The 21,540-nt window shown below is 47.4% G+C and overlaps 1 protein-coding gene and 1 pseudogene across 1 annotated transcript in view; both read right to left on the reverse strand.

The window, feature by feature from the left end:
* LIMS1 (LIM zinc finger domain containing 1) overlaps positions 1–21,019 on the reverse strand; it is a 185,841-nt gene extending 164,822 nt beyond the window's left edge. The window contains exon 1 of the mRNA XM_008154110.3: positions 20,800–21,019. Coding sequence (XP_008152332.1) covers positions 20,800–20,831 — 32 coding nt within the window. The 5' untranslated portion in view covers positions 20,832–21,019. The remainder of the gene's footprint in view (positions 1–20,799) is intronic.
* On the reverse strand, positions 13,041–13,139 carry LOC114229955 (U6 spliceosomal RNA; annotated as a pseudogene).
* Positions 21,020–21,540: the final 521 nt, after the last annotated feature.

Consider the following 21,540-nt stretch of genomic DNA (forward strand, 5'->3'; position numbering starts at 1 on the left):
ATTTTAACTTCACCTATGGTACTTATATACAAATAGCTACAATACAAAATAGACATGTACAATCCCTCATAATATTGTAATTATATGTTCCATGGCCCACAGTATAGTCTACACAATGGACACACTGAACTAGAACATATGTCCCCAAGTTTGTAAATACCACTTTAGGATATGCAAGTGTAGCCAAGACTTCAAAATGAAAACAACAGAAGTTGGTGTGTTACACACAAGTACATACATACTAAACTTAAGAATTTATTCTTATCCAGTATGTTCTTTATAAGGTCAGGAAAGAAAAGATTAATAGAGGTTGAAGCAGGCAGGGAAGCCATCTTCAAGACAGAAGAGTTTAAACTTAGTGAGTCTGAACCCTCTACCTCCTAAAAAAGGAAAAGCCACATTCATCAGAAAGAAGGACTGTGATGTGTCTTGGCAATAAGATGAGGTAAGCTAAAAAACGGTAGGTTGGTTGGGCATTTGAAGAGAAAGCCTTGAAACCTAGGAAAAGAAGTACAGAGCTGTGACCTTTTGTTGAACAAAGAAGTGAACTGAGAAGACACAGGTTTCTGCAGGGCACTTCAATGTGAACCCCAGCTCTGGCATTAACTGTGTGACTTGGTGAGTTCTTATCCTCCTGAGCTCAGTTTCCCCATCTGTATAGTGGGCATAAAAACCTACTTCATGGTGCGGCTGTGAAGATAAGGTTTGCTACATAGATGTTTCACAACTTTAAGGTACTTTTTGTCAAAGTAGGTAATTAATAAAAGTTTGATATTACCAAGAAAGTTTTCAAAAGAATGACTTAGCAGTGAAATGAAATAATCTAAACAGGGATGACTAAACTTCATTTTAATTTCTTCCCAATGTATCGTGGATGTTGGGTCTCCGCCACTAGAATATAATACACTGTAGAGTTAACTTAAACTAAATGTAAAAGCAATCTTGTCTTACTCAAAGTGTTGTGAATTTATTCAAACAATGTCACAGGTACCAAGCAGAGCCAGCTCTGAACTTTTCAATTCTCTAAAATAAATGAAGGAATAAAAGGAAAAATAAAACACATTTAAATCCAGTTTATTTTTCTTTGGACATTTAACAAATGTGATTAAGATATTCCTTTACTTACAGGGATTACAATGTGGCAGAAAAGATTAGACATATAAACTAATAACTATTATACAAAACAGTAGTTTATAGCTACCAAAAAAGAAGTCAAAATGCTTGAGAGAAAAAATACAAACTCTGAATCCCTAATTTGCTAGCACACAACAGGGGCCCAATAAATATTCCAGAAATTCGTTATTTCATGGGAGAAGCAACAATTTTGCTCCAATTGCAGAGAAGAGAGTTGTCTAGCCAAGAGAACAACATGAGCAAAAGCACTGACATGGGAAAGCGTCAGGAGTTTCCAGAAAATGGCAAATGGGTTCAAGTTTAGCAAAACGACTAAGGGAACAAACAGTGTGTGAGAAGCTATAAAGACAGGCTGGGTCCAGACCACAAACAGCCTTCAATTCCAGGCTCTGGTATTTGGACTTATTTGACAGTCAATAAGAAAGTCATCTTAATATTTTGAAGAGAGGCCATACAGTATGACCAAAGTGTGCTCTATGAGAATCCGGAGCCAACGTGATTGATAGAACAGTTAAGTTGAAAGATTCTCAAGAGGAGGGACCATGTCTCATTCCCCTTTTGAATTCCCATTGCTACACCTGCGTTGTGCCCTGCATATAAAAGAAATCTGTTGAATTTACTGCATTGAGGAGGAGGAACCAGCTGTGGAGAAATAGGCAGCAATTCCCCACCCACTGTTATTCTCCCGATTTCTTCCTTACTATATTAGCAAGGCAGAGTCTATATGGAGCAGCAAGGTGCACATTTCTTAGATCTTCATGTTACACTAATTTTATTTCTAGAAATTCATGCATGGGGGGGAGGGGAGTCCCTCAGCCCAGTCTGTACCCTCTCGCAATCCGGGACCCCTTGGGGGACATCCCTCTCGCAATCCGGGACAGCTGGCTCGCTCGCCTGCCTGCCTGATCGCCCCTAACCACCTCTGCCTGCCTGCCCAATCGCCGCTAACCACCTCTGCCTGCCTGCCTGATCGCCCCTAACCACCTCTGCCTGCCGGCCCAATCACCCCCAACTGCCCTCCCCTGCCAGCCCGATCACCCCCAATTGCCCTCCCCTGCTGGCCAGATCGTCCCCTAACTGCTTGCTCCCCGGCACCGGCCTGATTGCGCCCCTAACTGCTTGCTCCCCTGCTGGCCTGATTGCCCCTAACCACCTCTGCCTCGGCCTCTGCCACCGTGGCTTTGTCCAGAAGGAAGTCAGATGTCCGGTCGACCCAGTCTAATTAGCTTATTACCCTTTTATTAATACAGATATGTTAATAAAGCATATACTATGTAAATGTTACCACCAATACTGTAACCCCTTTAAAAAACTCTGTACTTTATCAACATTTAACCTTTTGCACTCGGATGTCGAGTGTGACTCAACACGGTTAGCATCGGTAGCAGCTCTTTTTAAAAAGCAAGCGAGTGCAAAGGGTTAAATGAAAAACAGAACACACCAAAAACTATTGTTCCGCTTCAAAGGTTTAATATGCACTGGGATTTTATTTTGCATTCTCTAAAATCTTTCCCTGTCTTAAAAGATAATCAGGATGAAGATGAAAATGAAGTCAGTAAGAACGGAGTAAGAAAGAGATAGGATTCAAAAGAAAATTCTAAGGTAGGAACTCAGCAAGAAAGTGGATACAGGAAGTGAAGGAGAGGATGAAATAAAAACTCACTCTGTAGGTGCCATTAACAGACATGGTGAAATCAGAAGCTGTAAATTTGAAGAAAAGCAGCAGGATGGTAGGAAAAGTCAACACCAACAACTACAGTTAACATTAACAAAGCATCTAGTAGGTTCCTGGCATGATGTTAAATTCTTTAAAAATGACTACATGCACATGGTTTAAAAAAAAAAAATCAAAACAGTATAAAAAACTTCCCTCTCATTCTCGATTCCTAAACTCCTTAGATTTGATTTGTATCCGTTCAGAAATGTTTAATTTGCCTTCATATTTAACTCTCACAACTCTCTGAGACAGATGGTATCCTATATAAAAAGAGGTGATATGCAAATTGACCATCACACCCTCACAAGATGGCTGTCTACCACCAGGCCGGCAGGGGGGGTTAGTAAGGGACGACCAAATGACTGAACAGCAGGCTGCGTGGGGTGACCAGGCTGGCAGGAGGGCCATGAGGGGCAACCAGGCTGGCAGGGGGGGCAGTTGGGGGCAATCAGGCCGGCAGGGGGGGCAGTAAGAGGCAACTAGGCCGGTGGGGAGGCAGTTAGGGGTGACCAGGCCGGCGGGGGGTTGCAGTTGGGGGGAACCAGGCCGGCAGGGGTGGGCAGTTGGGGGTGATTAGGCTGGTGGGGGGGCAGTGAGGGGCGAAGAGGCTGGGGGGGCAGTTGGGGGCGACCAGGCTGGTGGGGGGGGCAGTTGGGGGAAACCAGGTCAGCAGGGGGGCATTAATGGGTGACCAGGCCAGTGGGGGGGGAGGAGGAGGACAGTTAGGAGCAACCAGGCTGGCAGGGAGGGGGCAGTAAGGGGCGACCAGGCCAGCAGGGGGCAGTTAGGGGCAATCAGGCCAGCATGCAGAGGTAGTGAGGGGCGATCAGGCCAGCAGGGTGGGGCAGTTAGGGGCGACCAGGCAGGCAGGCGAGAGATTAGGAGCCAGTGGTCCAGGATTGTGAGAGGGATGTCCGACTACCGGTTTAGGCCCGATCCCCTAAACCGGCAGTCAGACATCCCCTGAGGGGTCCCAGATTGAAGAGAGTGCAGGCTGGGCTAAGGGGAGCCCCCACCCCGTGCACGAATTTCTTACACTGGGTCTCTAGTCCTATATAATAAAAGCCCAGCGACCAAACAGCAGAATGACCAGAATGACCAGTCAATCAGTTGCTATGATGCACACTGACCACCAGGGGGCAGACGCTCAATGCAGGAGCTGCCCCCTGGTGGTCAGTGTGCTCCCACAGTAGGAGCGCCACTCGGCTGACCAGGATGAGTAGCGGGCCTGTCCCTGCAGGCCATGTCCCTCACCAGTGCACGAATCCCATGCACCGAGCCTCTAGTTACTTTATTGATCCTGGAGATACCAGGGTGGGAGGTGGCAGGTGTGGTCACGTGGGCTTCCTGAGATTTATATGAATGCATCACAGGTCTTTGCTGCTGGACGAAGAGGATTAAGGATGCCAATTCAAGTGTTTTTGCATAAAAAATAAAAAAGAAACTGAGCTTTAAAAAGGTTGAGAGGGCAAGGCCATAGAGCCAATGAAAGGACAGAACTGGGGTTGGCACACAGGCCCAACGATCTTGGCACACACCTCTATACACTCAGGGACCTCCTACAGAAACAATGGCACAAGTGGTCAAGTGTTTGAAACAAACAAACAAACAAACAAAAATGGAACCCAAATGTCCATCAAGGACTGGTTATATAAATTATATCACACGTATACTGTGAAATACCACATAGCCATGAAAACTAAGGTTAAAAAACATAATGTAGATACCCAGATATTCCACATAGAAAAACCTAAAAGATAGTTTATGAGTTTAAAAAAGCAATTGCCAGAAATGGGTAATTATTGTTCATTGAGCATAGAGATTCAGTTTGGAAGATGAAGAGGTTCTGGAGATGTGAATATACTTAATGTGAATTTAGTTTAATACCTTGAATGTACACTGCAAAGGTAAATTTTATGTTACGCATATCTTACCACAATTTTTAAAATCCTGGAAAAACAGCAATTGCACGACAGTATGATTTTTTTGTTTGTTTTTTTGTTAATCTTCACCCAAGGATATTTTTCCACTGATTTTTAGAAAGAGTGAAAGGGAGAAGGAGAGACAGAGAGAGACACATCGATTGGAGAGAGACATCGATTGGTTGCCTCCCGCACGCACCCTGACTGAGGCCAGGGATGGAGCCTGCAACCCAGGTATGTGCCCTTGACTGGAATCGAACCCGCAACCCTTCAGTCTGTGGGCCAACGCTCTATCCACTGAGCCAAACCATCCAGGGCCACAACAGTATGGTTTTGATTCCATTTCTGTACAAAGAGAATGTGTATGGATATATATATAAATATCATTTGTAGAAATGTTTTATCCTTTATCTCTTACTCTCTTACCTGACTCAGACATCCTAATAAGGCTCCAGACTTCTCCGCATGCTAACACTGAGTCCTGTGTCTCCCACCCCAAGTGTGGCATTCAAACTCGATTCCTAGCACCCTTTTCCTACCTCACACAGAACAAGATATTCAGATCCTGGTTTATGTAATCAGCTTCCCAACCTCTATGTTAAATGTCACTATGGACTCATCAAGCTCCAAAAGATGTTCCAATGTGAAAAAAATATGCAGGAAAATGCTCCCTCCTTGCCTCCTGTCAGCTCCAGTGTGGACATGTCTGATGAGATCAAATAAAAGAGATGAGGGAGCATTATCTCAATTCATTGAGGTTCTGCTTCCTGGCATATGTCGACAGTTTGGCTCAAATAAACTCACTAAAATTCTTTACAGGTTTCAATGGTTTTTTTCATTAACATTACTTGGCGTAGTCGTGGCAGGATTCCAAAGAAAACTCACCCGGGATCATCCCTTGGACTTGGACTTGGAGCTAGGATCCAGCAAAGGGCCCGTTGAGCCCACCAGTTCTCCGCCCATTGGGTGAACGTGGGTGAGTTGTCTCTTGGATCCAGGACCTTCCCTTGCTTTGGTAGAAGGTCTGACTTTATTTGAGCTGTTTTAAAATCCTCGAGGTGGAACCAGGGTTGACAGAACCCCAGGTTAAGGGTTGGCAGAACCCAGGCTAAGGCGGGACTGGAGGAAAAAATGGGTGGCTGGTTTTGATTTTGGCTTTTCAATTGGAATTGCTGAGAGTCTGAGCAAAAATAACCTTCGCCGTATAAATGAGCTGAACTCATTCAGCTCCGAAGATAAAGGGGCAACATTTTTTATTTTTAAAGAATAGTCCGATTCTGAGGTGTTCTTAGGTGACTAAGAATTTTGTGGAAGTGTCAGAAATGCAGGAGCCCCATCTGGAAGTTCCGACGCAACTGTAATGAACTAAATGGCTTTTCTAGGGGGCCACCATAAAGGCGTGGTCTGCCTGGGCCACAAAACTTCTTTGTGGTTTTAGACAGCCGGGAGAGAAACTGAGGCCACATTTGACCTACTACATAACATATCTAAAGTTTGCTCAGACTACAGATATCCAAAAAGTAAAAAAAATTAACATGGGAAATTGTGCCTCCAAGGCTAGAAGCTCCCAAGACCCCAGCCCTCATTTAATACTCCTGATAAGAAGCCTTTACTTGCAAGTACTTTACAGAAATGAGAAAATTTAACTAGAAAATATTAACTGAGGAATGGCCAGAAAAAAGAAAAAAAAATGCAGTTTGTTTGGGGTACCTATGTTAATATTTTGCATGCAGGAATTAAAAAAATGCCGGCTCTGAAATTAAAGTGAACGAGTATATGGGAAGCGTATCTTGATTTGGAAACTAGAAGCTCCTAAGGAAAAATGTTTTTCTTCCAATAAGATGGAAATTAATAAAAAAGAATTTCAGGGACTGTCTCAGAACTATTCTGAAGTTAACAAATGTCTACAGCCATTTTTGAATAGTCCTTTGGGAGTGTACTGAAATTCTAGAGAGGGGCAGTTCCCGAACCGGGGACAAAGACACTGCTTTGGTAATTTTAATGCTAGACATTCTCTGGTGTAAATTCTTAGTGTGTTTTCTGCGCGCCTGTATAAGAGTGTTGATGTTTTTGTGTCTCTGTTGTTGTTTAATTTGTTGAAAGAAAAGGCAAGTCCCTCTCTGGGGAAGCCTAGTTGTGTGTGGTGGGGTTGAAAGCGTGAGAGAGATTGCAAGAACGTCCCAGCAGCTGCCAAGAATTCTTCATCTTGGGGGCTCTTCTTGCTCTCCCTCTCAGGGTTCAGCCTCCAGAAACAGCTAGTGAGATTTCTGTCTGTTTGTCTGAAATATAATTGTGGCTGTCTATCTTTTAGGGATTTCGGTTTGCTCTTTCCTTATTTGTTGTGAGAATAAACAAATCATCTTTTCTGTCTAAGAATAGTTTAGACAGCCTCCATTTTGGACTGTGACTTGGCAGCCGCCGTGTGGCCGCATGGCTTGCTGCTCCCCTTGAAAGAGCAAGGGCCAACCCCTCCCTTTGAATTAGCCAATCGGGAAAGACCGTGTGCCTGAGCTCCAATCAAGAGCAAGGACAGGTCACGTGCGTTGTTAAGGCACTCTGCTTCAGAAAGAAACTTGCAAAGATTCTCAGAGCCAAGTTCAAACAGGAAACTTTAGGAGCATAGCATGTGTCCAGTCAGGGACACTGGCAAGCCAAGAGTCATGATTCCCTGTGGGGGCGTCTGCCTGTGATACTCTGGGTATTTGCGTTTCACATATTGGGAGTTTATGTATTATTTTCAATGCTCAATACACTGCTTGCAATAAGCCATGTGCCTCATTTTAAACTCTTACATATTATTCTTTATATGTTGAAATTATAATTGCATCTAAAGGTATACAAATTTTATATTGTTCTTTATGTCATTTTACAGAGATTATTACTTACCAAGAAGTTGTTGTCTTGGAATGTTATATTTTATAGAAAAGCGAAGTTTTTTAATCAAATCTATAACCAAGCCGCTTTTAAATTTTTATCATTTGTGGACAGCTTTATTCTGATGCATTGTAGGTATATTATATGACTAGAAAAAAACCATGAAAAGGACTCAGACTTATTCTAACTTGCAGGCTTCTAAGCAGGTCATATTTTGAACTGGATGAAGATTTATAGAACTTCAAGGAATAAATAAACAAAAACAACTATGGGACTAAATGAATTGAGGATAATTATTCTTATGATTCTATTTAAAATATTGTTGACTTTTAAATCTTTTGTTTCCTGAATATAGGGAAAAGTAAAGAGCAGACATTCTGCATTGTAGGAACTAACAAATTGGTAACAGATTCATTTCACAGTGCGCTCCCAGGAGACAAAGGGTTCAAAGATCATGGCTTACAACCAGGAGATTTGGTGTCTTTTCCAAGACACCAAATAAAAGACTCTCTCCAACCTCGTTGGAGGGGACCTTACCAGGTATTACTAACTAACCCATGTGCAACTAAACTTAAAGGAGTTAGCTCATGGATTCACATTTCTCATTTAAAAAAGGCATCTGACTGTGAATGGACATCTACTCCCATCTCTGACACCATCTCCGTCTGCAGCGGAGATCACAGACTTTTCAAGGATGAGAAGTCGCTGACCACGGAGGCAGACAGCTATCCCAAGATGACGTCAACAAGGCCTGTATGCTCACAAACTGATATTGCTTGTTTTATATCATCTGATTGATATTGATTGAATGTACATAAAATGATTTTCATATTATTATCCTCCTTATGGTTCCCTAGTGGGAACAATATCTACCTCCCCAGACCTCTTCCTTTATTAGATATGAAAAATTTAACCTAGATACCTGCTAATCTTTCCTACCTACTACACAATGATGTTCTGGTTATCAGGTATGATAGTGAAATTAATGCCTTGTTAGCCACACATTGGTCTTCTCCTATCAATATAAGCTTTGGTGGTTGTTGTTGTTGTTTTCTGGCTCTATCTATTATAAAGGACCCACCTTAGGCAAATACCTCCAAGAATATCTCCCTGATAATTCCACTGGTAGAATTGTATATGGATGTAATCTGGATGAATATTGTATGGCTATAGAGATGGGTGATGAATAGCTAAGAAAAACACCTGGATATGATGGCCAAAGGCTTGCAGCAGCCTGTCCTATCTGTCATAGCATATCATGTCCTCAGATTCACCAGCCATGCTCTTATGGCTGGATGTCTGTGAAATAAGAAAGAAATCAATGGGTCCCCATTTCAGAAATTATTGACATCATTTGGTGGGTAGATAAGTTTATAATTACCCCACTGTCCTTGTGTCCTGGACGTTTGAGGAGCCCTATGAATACTCAAACTCTAGCTCATTTGGGAGTCTCCTTCACCCATTTAACTATGGCATGGGAAACTCAACATTTTTGGCTCCACTCAGTATACCCTAACTGCTCCCGAGCCATAGCTACCCAATGGCAACAACATTCCTGGTGGATCCAACAACATTGGTCTCCCTAAAAGAAGCAAAAGAGGAATACTTGGAGGAGTAGGGGCTGGCCTTGGTATCCGGGACAAGCTGAACTTGCAGCTAATGAAGAATGTCATTCATTAGAAAAAGATTTTTATCTAAAATAGGTCATCTAGAGGGAATGCTGTTTCAGGAAGAAGGAAAAAGAGTGGGAAGCAGCATGGAAAGACAATAAAGCCTTAGTTTAATGGATAGAACAGGCTCGACAGACTATAAAAACTCATGCCCAACCCAACCATGGGAACGCGCCTGTGCCCTAACTCAACTGGGCCTGTTGTCTATGCTAATGCAAGGAATCTGAAGTGGCTATGAAACAATGGCCAACTATAATGGCTGCAGAAGCCCAGGCCAGACACTTATGGGACTCATATGGTTCCCCAGGAATTTGGAAAATTTTAAATGGGAAATGTGATCTACGATATTGTGTTTTTAAAAGCCCAGGTGCCAGTTAAATCCTAAGCTTAAAATTCCCAGTAGTTCAACTGGCTGGCGTAAGGACCATCCTCAATAATACTAGAATACTTCCAATGGGAAGTAGATGGGCCATATTTAAAAATAATAAACAAGGTGAACCCATCTCACTGTCTGAAAATTGGAAAAGTGAATGGTTATGCCCTCAATCCATATGGAGTACTGAATTCACCCAGTCCTGGCTTATTGTATCTACCCCAACAAATAACAATATAGTATATGGAAAAGGGGCGTTTTTGCTGGGAAGGGTTAAAAGCAATTTTTACTGTAATATCACCAAGTTTACATTAAATAATACTAGAATATGGTGTAATACTGAAATTATAGGCAGAATGACTTTGCCTGATGTTCATAAAATCTGTGATAATATTGATACTGAAAAACCAATGTATTGGGAAATTGAACTCCTCCCCATGAAGCCATTTTTATGGGAACTAACTGGCCAGAAGAAAATTAGAGCTTCTAGATAATGAAATAGTAGAGTCTTAATTCATCTGGCCAAACATATCATAAGGTACAAATGACAGTGGATGAAGGAGGAAAGCATAATTAGCTTAATAAAAAATTATGATAATACACGTAAAGGGTGTTTCGGTTGGCTGTGATGCTTGTTCCCCTTAGACTTTTCCTTGTCTAGTATTAGACATTTTCTGTTCCTAATCAGTGTTATTGGTTTAGTATTGTTACTTTTGTTCATAATATGTAAATGTTATATTAGATGCAGAAAAGCAAAACATAAGACAAACAGCAAAAAGACTCGGATCATGGTGGCTCAAAAATTAGAAATGATCCAGAATACTTTTAACAAGGACATATAGGATCTGACTGCCTCCCATTTACCTGCCTTTTAAAAATATATATATAATTCGACCTTAAATGCCATCTAAGGTTATGGTCTTGCCCCATCCCCAGTGGTCCACCTGTTCAGCAAGACATGCTGACACTGAGACATCCTAGGAATGAGCCTTCCTAGCACCGTGGGACTCCATTATCCAACCAAAAGGTTGGTCATCAATGCATCCTTTGGATTGATTTATGACCAAAAGGGGGATGTGTGGACAAAAGGAGCCACATGCTAACCTGACAAGCTCAGGGGAGGCCAGTGTGGCAGTCTTGAAAACTCAGAGACCTAAAATAACCACAAAAGATGGTCTGAAAATTAAATATTTAACTACAAACAGGTTATAGTGGGCAATCATTCCTAGGCTGATATTTTCCCTGACAAAGATCAACTTAGATCTTTCCTGAGCCCATTTGCCTTTTTGCCTCTAAGATAACATATCTGTGAGGTGTCTGGGTAACTTGTAACTTCCTTTTTTCTGGAGCCCCTGGGGCACAACCAAATGTGGTGGGCGCCAGGACAGATGCCTCAAATTCCTTCATTATTATGTTAATTGTTCCTGTACCCACCTAAGTATGTGTCCATCATTTTACTTTTTATCCAATCCCAGGGGTTTCCCACCGTTTGACTTTATCCCACCTCCTTAATCCATCACCAATGAATTTCATGTAACCCACCTATGTCCCTCCTTTGATTGCAATGTATAAATACAGATGTAACCCACCATTCTTTGGAGCATTATCTCAATTCATTGAGGTTCTGCTTCCCGGCATATGTTGACAGTTTGGCTCTAATAAACTCACTAAAATTCTTAAAAAAAAAAAAGAGATGAAAGGCTGGCACGAGAAGAGATAGAACCACTGCTGTTGGGGAATGCACAGTATGTGGCAACAGGCATTGCAGCTCTTACCTCTCAAGTACATTAAAATTAAAGTTTTAGAAGACAACACGTCAACAGTCCAATATGTAATGTTGATATTTCTGTGGGCAGGAAGCCACAGCTTAAAACATAATTACAAGAAATGTAAAATCAACAAATAGTTTGGTTTAATCTTCCTTCTATTTTAGTGCAACCCTAGCTATAAACATGACCTCTACTAAGGTTTACTTAAATGATTATCTGAAGAACAAACACAACATTATCCTACCTAATTAAGAGAGAATATGCTAATTGACCCTCACACCGTCGCAAAGATGGCAGCACCCACATCCAATAAGGAGGGAATATGCTAATTGACTGTCCCACCCACAAAGATGGTGGCGCCCACAGCCAATAAGGAGGGACTATGCTACTTAACTGCCACCCCCTCAAAGATGGCGGCACCCACAGCCACAAGATGGTGGCATCCAGTCCTCTCAGCCCCGCTGGGGCGGCAGACAGGCCTGGCCGCTCCATGCACCTGCCTCCGGAGTCCCCCAGTTCCCTCAGTCCCCCAGCCACCCAGGGCCGGCCTGAAGCGCAGGCAAGCCTCGGATGGCAGCTGCCCAGCTGCCCAGGGCTGCCCGAGGCTCAGGTAACGAGGGCCGGCCGAGGCTTGCACTGCTGGCAGTGGCAGCAGCAGAGGTGTGATGGGGCATCGTCTTCCCCTGACCACCGGGTTGCCTCCCGCCCCTGAGGGCTCCCGGACTGTGAGAGGGGGCAGGCCGGGCTGAGGGGTCCTCTCCGCCAGTGCATGAATTTTCATACACCAGGCCTCTAGGTGAAAATAAAGACTGTCAGAATAAAGCTCTGCTCTCCCATCACTAATCCATAGCTGTTGAAGTTTCCTTGGCCCAGTGGAGGGGCAGAAATGAAAGCTCACTTCCTGTGCTCACATTTAGCAAGAGAAAAAGCTATTCAGAAGATGGTCTAAGGAGCTACCACAAAGGAAAGGGATGAGACTTAAAATAAATAAGTAAATAAATCAAGACTTCACAGTCCTGATAGTTTTCTCTAGGACAGTGGTCGGCAAACTCATTAGTCAACAGAGCCAAATATCAACAGTACAACGATTGAAATTTATTTTGAGAGCCAAATTTTTTAAAGTTAAACTATATAGGTAGGTACATTGTTATTAACTCAATTAGGGTACTCCTAAGCTTGCCTAAGAGCCACACTCAAGGGGCCAAAGAGCCGCATGTGGCTCACAAGCCGCAGTTTGCCGACCACAGCTCTAGGACTATAGGACACAGAACAACCAGAACTGAAAGATATCTTTTCTACCAACAAATCTCCATTCGTTAACTAAAAAATTAAGAGCTCAGCCCTGGTAGGGTAACTCAATTGGCTAGAGCATTATTCCAATATGCCAAGGTTGCGGGTTCGATTCCCAGTAAGGGCACATAAAAGAATCAACCAATGAATGCACAAATAAGTGGCACAACAAATCAATGTTTCTCTCTCTTTCAAATCAATTTAAAAAAAAAAATTTAGAGCTCAATTTCCTAACAATACAAACAGGCATAGAGCACTGAAGTTTTGTTATTTTGTTTTTGTGCGTTTTTAAAAAATATGGAACACTTCACAAATTTGCACTGGGGCTATGCCAATCTTTTCTTGATCGTTCCAATTTTAGTATATGTGCATTTTAGTATAAACCAGCACTGAAGTTTTAGGAGCACACTCACTTCCACGACATTTACCCTTTTCATAGCAACAGTGGCCACAGTGTCAGGGAAAATCCTTAATGGCAGCAAGTTGCTCTTTCCAGTCGTTCTTCATGGCTTAGTTATTAAGTCCCATTAAAACTCCCCAAAACTAGAAAGCACATACTACAACAAGCATCCAGTACATATTTTAAAGAGAAATCTCTGTATACGTTCCTTTTTAAATATCTCAAATATGTACACTTCCCTCATCATTTAGAATGTCATTAACAGTGGTTCTCAAAGTATGGTCTGGAAACCTGAGGAGGGAAGGGCAGAGTGGTCTCTAAGGCCTTTCCAAGAGGTCTAGAAGATCAAAGCTATTTTCCATAATAATGCTCAGGAGTTCCTGAGAAGCTGATATACTGATATAGCCTTGTGCACTGTGTTGACACTTTCACTGATAGTGCAAAAGCAATAACAGGTACAACTGCTGGTCTCTCAGCACTAATCAAAGCAGTTGTAGCATAACCAAATTCTTCATGTACCTACAGGAAAAGAATGCCAATTTCTCGTTTAAGTGTTCTTGATGAAAATGGTAGAGCCACTCTGGAAAAGTCTGTCAAACAACCTGGCAATTGTACTCCTGGACATTTACCCCATAGAAAAGAAAACTTATCCTATATAATTATAATAGAGAAACATTCAAATTGACCGCACTTCCACTACACCCTTGATTGGGCCGGCGGGAGGCTGGGGGGCAGGACTCCGGGTGGCCTATCTGGCCTTTGAGAAGATCAAGATGGCGGCGCCCAGTCCTCTTAGTTCCGGGGGTTGCTGGAAAGATCGCCTCCCCGGGGAGGCAAGGCTGGGCTGCCCAGCCGCTCCTGGGGGTCCCTGGGGAGATCAGCAAAATGGGGGGCATGGCCGGGCCCACCCAGCCGCTCCCCGGGGGCCCTGAGGAGATCGGCAACCTAGGGGGGCATGGCTGGGCCCATCCAGCTGCTCCCGGGGGGTCCCTGGGGAGATCGGCAAAACGGGGGGTGTGACCAGGCCGCCCAGCTGCTCCCGGGGGTCCCTGGGAACATTGCAGGCATGTGGTTGCTGAGACCCAGACCAGGCCTCTGGCCACAGATTCATAGCTTTGCGGAGACCTAGGGCAGGGATCTGCCTCATCTGCAGAGAGACAGAGGTTCTGCAGTGCCCCTAAGATGTGGGTGGGCCCAGCCAGGGATCAAGGGGCATGGAAGGACTCCTGGCAGAGGGGCAAGGACCCTCACCCCTGAGGCGGGGGTTGAGGGGTGGAGCCACCTCAGTGGAGGGGTGCTGCACTGCAGATACTGGACTGACTGATGTGATTCAGAGAAGCTCCCAGTGCTAACGGGCCTCACTCAGGCGGCCTTCACACTTCAGAGGCAGTGACTACTGCTCCTGCCTTCACCCAAAAGCAAGCTCGCGACACCCTGCCCCATGGCAGAGCATGCCTAGGCAGTGAGTGGGAAGCCTTCCACCTGCTTCAGAGAAGGGGGGGCAGTAAAGAATGGGGGGAGAGGAAAGAATGTGGAGCATCCGCAATGAAGAGGTGCTTGAGAAAGAGGCTGGGAAGCCTGACTGGAAGGTTTGTTCTGTTTGCTGGGCCGCTGCCCCTTAGGAAGCACAAAGAGCATGGCTCTGAGGGCTTCCTGTGTGCTGAGTCAAGTTCCACAGCCAACTGGAATTGGCCTCAGTTTCCTGGTCTGTAAAATGGATGAAGCGTGTCCCAGTGCCTTCACTGAGCTTTGATGGCCAATTGAGATACTATATAAAGAAAATGAGGGAAGAAGTGAGAAAGAAAAGGAAGGACGAGCAACACAAAAGAAAGACTGAAAGGAACCTGTAAACCCATTCTCACTTAAATAGGGAATATAGTCAGTAGTGTTGTAATAATGGTATGATGCCAGGTGGGTACTAGAAATATCGGGGAACACTTTGTAAAGTATATGATTGTCTAACCACTATTCTGTAACTAATATAAAACCTGAAACCAATACAAAATAATGTTGAATGTAAAGAAATGAAAATTGGAGTGAAATTTTTATAAATTTCAAAGTTTAAATAAAAGCTGTAAAGGAAGGAAGGGGAGAATAAAAAGTGTTTTTCATTTTACCACTTCATTAAAAAGGCAGTTGTCTTTATATGGTGCTTTTATACTTTTCTAAGTCATTATCTCATTTTAATTTCCAGGCAACTTAAAGGCAAGATAAGTATTCCCTCCACTATTCAAAGAAAGGAAATCTTGGTGTCTGGTCCTAATGATTCAATCGTCAAGCCCTTATTGTAAAGCAGAGTTAGTAAAATTTTCTGTGCAGGGTCATAGCTATACTAATAAAAGCCTTGGGAGTGATCAGGCCAGCAGGGGAGGGTATTTGGGGGCAATCAGGCCCGCAGAGGAGCAGTTAGGGGGCAATCAGGCCAGCAAGGGAGCAGTTAGGGGGCAATCAGGCAGGTAAGTGAGCGGTTAGGAGCCAGCGGTCGGTCCCGGATTGTGAGAGGGATCCCATATTAGAGAGGGTGCAAGCTGGGCTGAGGGACACCCTCTCCAGTGCATGAATTTCGTGCACCGGGCCTCTAGTCCTATATAATAAAGAGGTAATATGCAGATGGTCATTACGCCATGACACGTAACGACCGATCAGCAGGAGGGCAGGGCAGCAAGCTACAAGCAGCGGAGAGCTACAGGAGGACGGGGCAGGAAGCTACGTGCGGTGGGCGGGGCAGCCAGCTGAGGCAAGCAGCAGCAAGCTACTCGCACATGGATTTGTGCGCAGGGCCACTAGTCTAATCTAATAAAACAGTAATATGCAAATTGACCGTACCTTCGCTATGCCCACAGCCAATCAGAGCAAACAAGATGGTGGTTAATTTGCATATGCTGAGGGAGGGAGGAGTGAAGAAAGCAGAAAGCATGGCGGCTGCGCGGGTGGGCGGTAGCGCAGCTGTGGAGCACGCGGCCATGGTGGCATCTGAGGCGGTGGCGGACAGTGTGAGTGGCGGCGACGTGGCCACAGCAGTGGCGACGTCAGGCGGGGCATGGTGGGTGATGTGTGAGGCCGCGGTGGCCTTGGAGGCTGTGATGGCTGTGGGCGGGGCGGAGCATGGCGAGGCGGGTGGAGCGTGGTGGGGCAGGTGGGCGGGGGGGGCGCGCAGCAGCAGAGCGCGGGGCTGAGGAGGCAGCGGCAGTGGGCACGGCAGGTCGAGGTGATCAGAGGCAGCGGCAGCGCACAGCCACAGAGGCAGCTGTGTCAGCGGGTGCAGAGGGTTGGGAGTGCAGGGAAAGGTGGGCTGGGTTGGGTGGGCGGGACGGGCGGGAGGCGCCCCGCCCTTTCGGCCCGCCCTGCCCCGCCCGCCGCAGCAGGAGAGGTGCTGGGGCGGGAGGGAAGCCTGCCAGAAGTCTTGCAGGAAATATTCCTGCAACGAGTCCCTAGTGTTTACATAAAAACCTGTCCACAAAATTCACAATAGCTTTATTATTAACAGGAGGCCCGGTGCATGAAATGCATGCATGGGTAGGGTCCCTAGGCCTGGCCGGCAATCAGGGCTGATCTGGGCCTTCCAGCTGCTGGCTGGGGCCTTCCCCCTTGTGGTCAGCACATGTCATAGTGAGCAATCGAACTCCCGGTCTCCAGGTTGAACTCCCGAGGGGACACATTACATATTAGTGTGTATACACACACACACACACACACTAGAGGCCCAGTGCATGAAATTCATGCACTGGGGGGGGGGGGGGGTGTCCCTTAGCCCAGCCTGCACCCTCTCCAATCTGGGACCCCTCGAGGGATGCCTGACTGCCCATTTAGGCCCGATCCTGGTGGGATCGGGCCTAAACGGGCAGTCGGACATCTCTCTCACAATCCAGGACTGCTGGCTCCCAACCGCTTACCTGCCTGCCTGCCTGATTGCCCCTAATCGCTTGTGCCTGACAGCCTGATCACCCTCTAACCACTCCCCTGCCAGCCTGATCGATGACTAACTGCCCTCCCTGCTTGCCTGGTCACCCCCATCTGCCCTCCCCTGCATGCCTGGTCCCCCAAACTGCCCTCCCCAGCAGGCCTGGTCCCCCCCAACTGCCCTCCCCTGCAGGCCTGCCCCCCCCCAACTGCCCTCCCCTGCAGGCCTTATTGCCCCTAATTGCCCTCCCCTGCTGGCCTGATTGACCACAACTGCCCTCCCCTGCCGGCCATCTTGTGGTGGCCATCATGTGTCCACAAGGGGGCGGCCATCTTTGACCCCATGGGGGCATCCATCTTGTGTGTTGGAGTGACGGTCAATTTGCATATTACCAGTTTATTATATAGGATAGAGAGACTAGTGGCCGGGTGCACAAAATTCGTGCATGGGGAGGGGGTGTCCCTCAGGCCAGCCTGCACCCTCTCCAATGTGGGACCCCTCAGGGAACGTCTGACATCCCTCTCAGAATCCGGGACCACTGGCTCCTAACTGCTCACCTGCCTGCCTGCCTGATCGCCTCCAACTGCCCTCCTGCTGGCATGCTCACCCCCAACTACCCCCCCCTGCCAACCTGATCGCACCCAACAGCCCCCCCCCCCGCCGGCCTACTCACCCCCAACTGCCCACCCTGCTGGCCTGCTCGCCCCCAACTGCCCCCCCTGCCCGCCTGCTTGCCCCTAACTACCCCCCTGCCGACCTGATCACCCCCAACTGCCCTCTCCTCCTGGCCTGATCACCCCTAACCACCTCTGCTTTGGCCCCGTCCCAATGGCTTTGTCCTGAAGGACGTCCAGAAGGTCACCCAGTCTAATTAGCATATTACCCTTTAATTAGTATAGACTAGAGGCCCGGTGTGCAAAATGCATGCATGAGGGGGTCCCTCAGCCCGGCCTGCACCCTCTCCAATCCAGGATCCCTCTCGGAATCCGGGTCCACTGGCTCTTAACTGCTCACCTGCCTGCCTGCCTGCCTGATCACCCCCAACTGCTCCTCCTGCTGGCCTGCTTGCCCCCAACTTCCCCCCCTGCCATCCTGATCACCCCCAACTGCCCCCCTGCCAACCTGATCACCCTCAACTGCCCCCCACTGCCAGCCTTCTTGCCCCCAACTGCCCCGCCCTGCCGGCCTGCTCGCCCCCAACTGGCGCCCCCTGCCGGCCTGCTTGCCCCCAACTGGCGCCCCCTGCCGGCCTGCTTGCCCCCAACTACCTCCCTGCTGGCCTGATCACCCTCAACTGCCCTCTCCTCCTGGCCTGATCACCCCTAACCACCTCTGCCTCAGCCCCATGCCAATGGCTTTCTCCAGAAGGATGTCCAGGTCTCCCAGAAGACCTCCTGGTCTAATTAGCATATTACTGTAATTAGTATAGACTTGAACAAAATGTGTGCACAGGGGGAGGGGGGGGGTCCCCTCAGCCCAGCCTGCACCCTCTCCAATCCGGGATCCCTCTCGCAATCCGGAACCACTGGCTCCTAACCACTCACCTGCCTGCTTGCCTGCCTGATGCCCCTAACTGTTCCCCTGCCAGCCTGATGACCCTAACTGCTCTCCCCTACTGACCTGATCCCCTTAACTGCTCTCCCCTCCTGGCCTGATTGCCCTAACTGCCTAACTGCTCCCCGCTGCCAGCCTGATCCCCCTAACTGCCCTCCCCTCCTGTCGTGATCCTCCTAACTGCCTATCTGCTCTCCCCTCCTGACCTGATCCCCCTAACTGCCTATCTGCTCTCCCTTCCTCTCCATGCCCTTCAGACCCCAGTGCAGGTGTGCTGAGAGCTCTCCACCACAGCCGCGCCCCGTCCTGATTGGTCATTGCGTGATGATGTCCCAGACAATTTGCATATTCCTCTATTAATAGTATAGATAATAGTATAGATAGCCCCAAATTGTAAACAGCCCAAATGTTATACTCTTTACTAATACTGTATATCCACTGTATAATTAGTCTTTATTTTTTACAAATATTTAAAATATTGTATCAACTTAATATTTAATACACTTTAATAAACAAAAAATATCCTTGATGAAGCAGTACAAATTATGAATGTTATTAAATCTTGACTCTTGACCTTCATTTCTGTCACTTCTGAAGAAAAGAAAGGTATGCATATGCTGGCCATTGTGGCTCAGTTGGTTGGAGCACCAAAAGGTGGTGGGTTCAATTCCCAGTCAGGGCACATGCTCAGGTTGCAGTTTGATCTCCAGTTGGGGGCAACTGATCGATGTTTCTTTCTCACATGGATTTTTTTTTCTCCCTCTCTCTTCTTCTCTCTGAAATCAATTTTTTAAAAAGTTTTTTAGCCGAAACCGGTTTGGCTCAGTGGATAGAGCGTCGGCCTGCGGACTGAAAGGTCCCGGGTTCGATTCCGGTCAAGGGCATGTACCTTGGTTGCGGGCACATCCCCATTAGGAGGTGTGCAGGAGGCAGCTGATCGATGTTTCTCTCTCATCGATGTTTCTAGCTCTCTATCTCTCTCCCTTCCTCTCTGTAAAAAAAAAATCAATAAAATATATTTAAAAAAAAAAGTTTTTTAAAAAGAGGTATGCATGAAGCACTTCTGCTGCATACCAAGGTAAGCCAGCTGTCTCGAGGAAAAGCACATATGTTAAAAGAACATACATTAAATGCTTTTTTCATGATACATTTCATGATAACAATAACTGGAAACAATAACAAGACAAACCATGGTTTGTAGACGTTTCTTGAAACTGAACAAAATGAACCTGTCACTTGGAGGAAAACAATTGGTAATAGTTGTCTACCAATAATAAAAACCGAGATTTCAACTGAAAATTAGAATGTTGGAAAAGTTGTATCCACCACCTTGAGCCTGACTGCTTCTCAATACTGAGGGGAAATCAGCGGTGACGTTAAAAATGACTTAGTGATATTGTATAATGAAACGTGTCAGCAGTTTGGAAGATCTGCCTTAACTGGGAGAATCAGTATTTTCCAAATGATAAACATAAGATGTTACAGTGGGAACAAGCCCATTTAAGCTGCAGGATAGAACAATGAATGTTAATGTGCCACATGTGAAAAGTTCATTTGTAAGGCTTCAGATTTCACATCCAAACCAATCTTTAAGAAACTAGCAGTAACCTCTTTTGGGTGTAGAAACAAAGAATACCCACAATTACTTAAAAACCTATTAAAACACTCCTCCCCTTTCCAACCACTTATCTGTGTGAGACCAGATTTTCTTCATGTAATTCAATCAAAATATATGGCAATAAACTGAAGGCAAAAGAGAGAGGAAAATCCAGTTGTTTCCTACTATGCAAAATATTTTTAAATGTCAGTTTTCATTTCTAATATAGTAAATACCTATGGCATAACTACCATAAGGTACTTTCTATTTCTAAAATGGGTGCTAAGGCCGCTGGCCTGTATCACATTCCTATTGCTAGCACATACATTATTCACTACGAACATTAGCCGGAGTACTCTGCCCAGACTGGGCAAGACTGGCCCTCGGAGCGCTGACACACCGGACACGGCCCTCTGAGGAGCCCCAGCCCGTCCCCGCGGCAGGGCCGGGCAGGCGGAAGCGGGTCGGAGGGCCGCCGGGCCCAGGGCGGTCCGCGAGGGGCTCGCCGGCCGGAAGGGGCGCGGGAGCAGGGCCGGCGGCCGCTCGCAGCCTACGTGGCGGGGCTCAGAGCGCGGCCGGGAAGGGGCCCGAACTTTACCTGTTGGTCATTCCTGCCGCCACGCCCAGCATCTCTCCGCGCGGGCCGCCGCTCCTCCGCACCTCGGCCTCCGCGCCCCAACCGCGCCTTCCTCTCTCCGCCGCAGCCGGGAGTGGGCCGACGGGCGGGCCACCGACAGGAAGGAGAGGCGGACCAGGGGCGGGGAGGCCACCGCCTCGTCCTCCGCCTCCGCCTCCGCCTCCGCCTCCATCCCGGGCCCGCTAAGGGCGGGGCTGGCCACGCGGGGGCGCGCGGCGCAGGGGACGGGGAAGTGGGGGCGTGGCGGGCGGAGACGCAGAGCCCCGCCCCGCCAGCAGAGCCCCGCCCCGCCAGCAGGGCCCCGCCCCCCAGCAGGGCCCCGCCCCCCAGCAGGGCCCAGCAGAGCCCCGCCCCCCAGCAGAGCCCCGCCCCCCCCCGCCAGCAGGGCCCCCCCCCCCAGCAGAGCCCCCCCCCCCCCGCCAGCAGAGCCCCGCCCGCCAGCAGGGCCCCGCCCCGCCAGCAGAGCCCCGCCCCGCCAGCAGGGCCCCGCCCCCCAGCAGGGCCCAGCAGAGCCCCGCCCCGCCCCGCCAGCAGAGCCCCGCCCCGCCAGCAGAGCCCCGCCCCACACGCGCGCCGGGCTGAGGACCGCTCACCCACCCGGAAGGCCCGGGCTTGAGGCGGAGAGGTCGCAGGACTGGGCTCTGCCTCCCGTCTTGGGTGACAGCTTCGCTCGCCGGGAGCGGAAGGCGCCGGCGGTTCTTA

Source organism: Eptesicus fuscus, chromosome 9, assembly GCF_027574615.1.
Source record: "Eptesicus fuscus isolate TK198812 chromosome 9, DD_ASM_mEF_20220401, whole genome shotgun sequence".
Taxonomy (NCBI): Eukaryota; Metazoa; Chordata; class Mammalia; order Chiroptera; family Vespertilionidae; genus Eptesicus; species Eptesicus fuscus.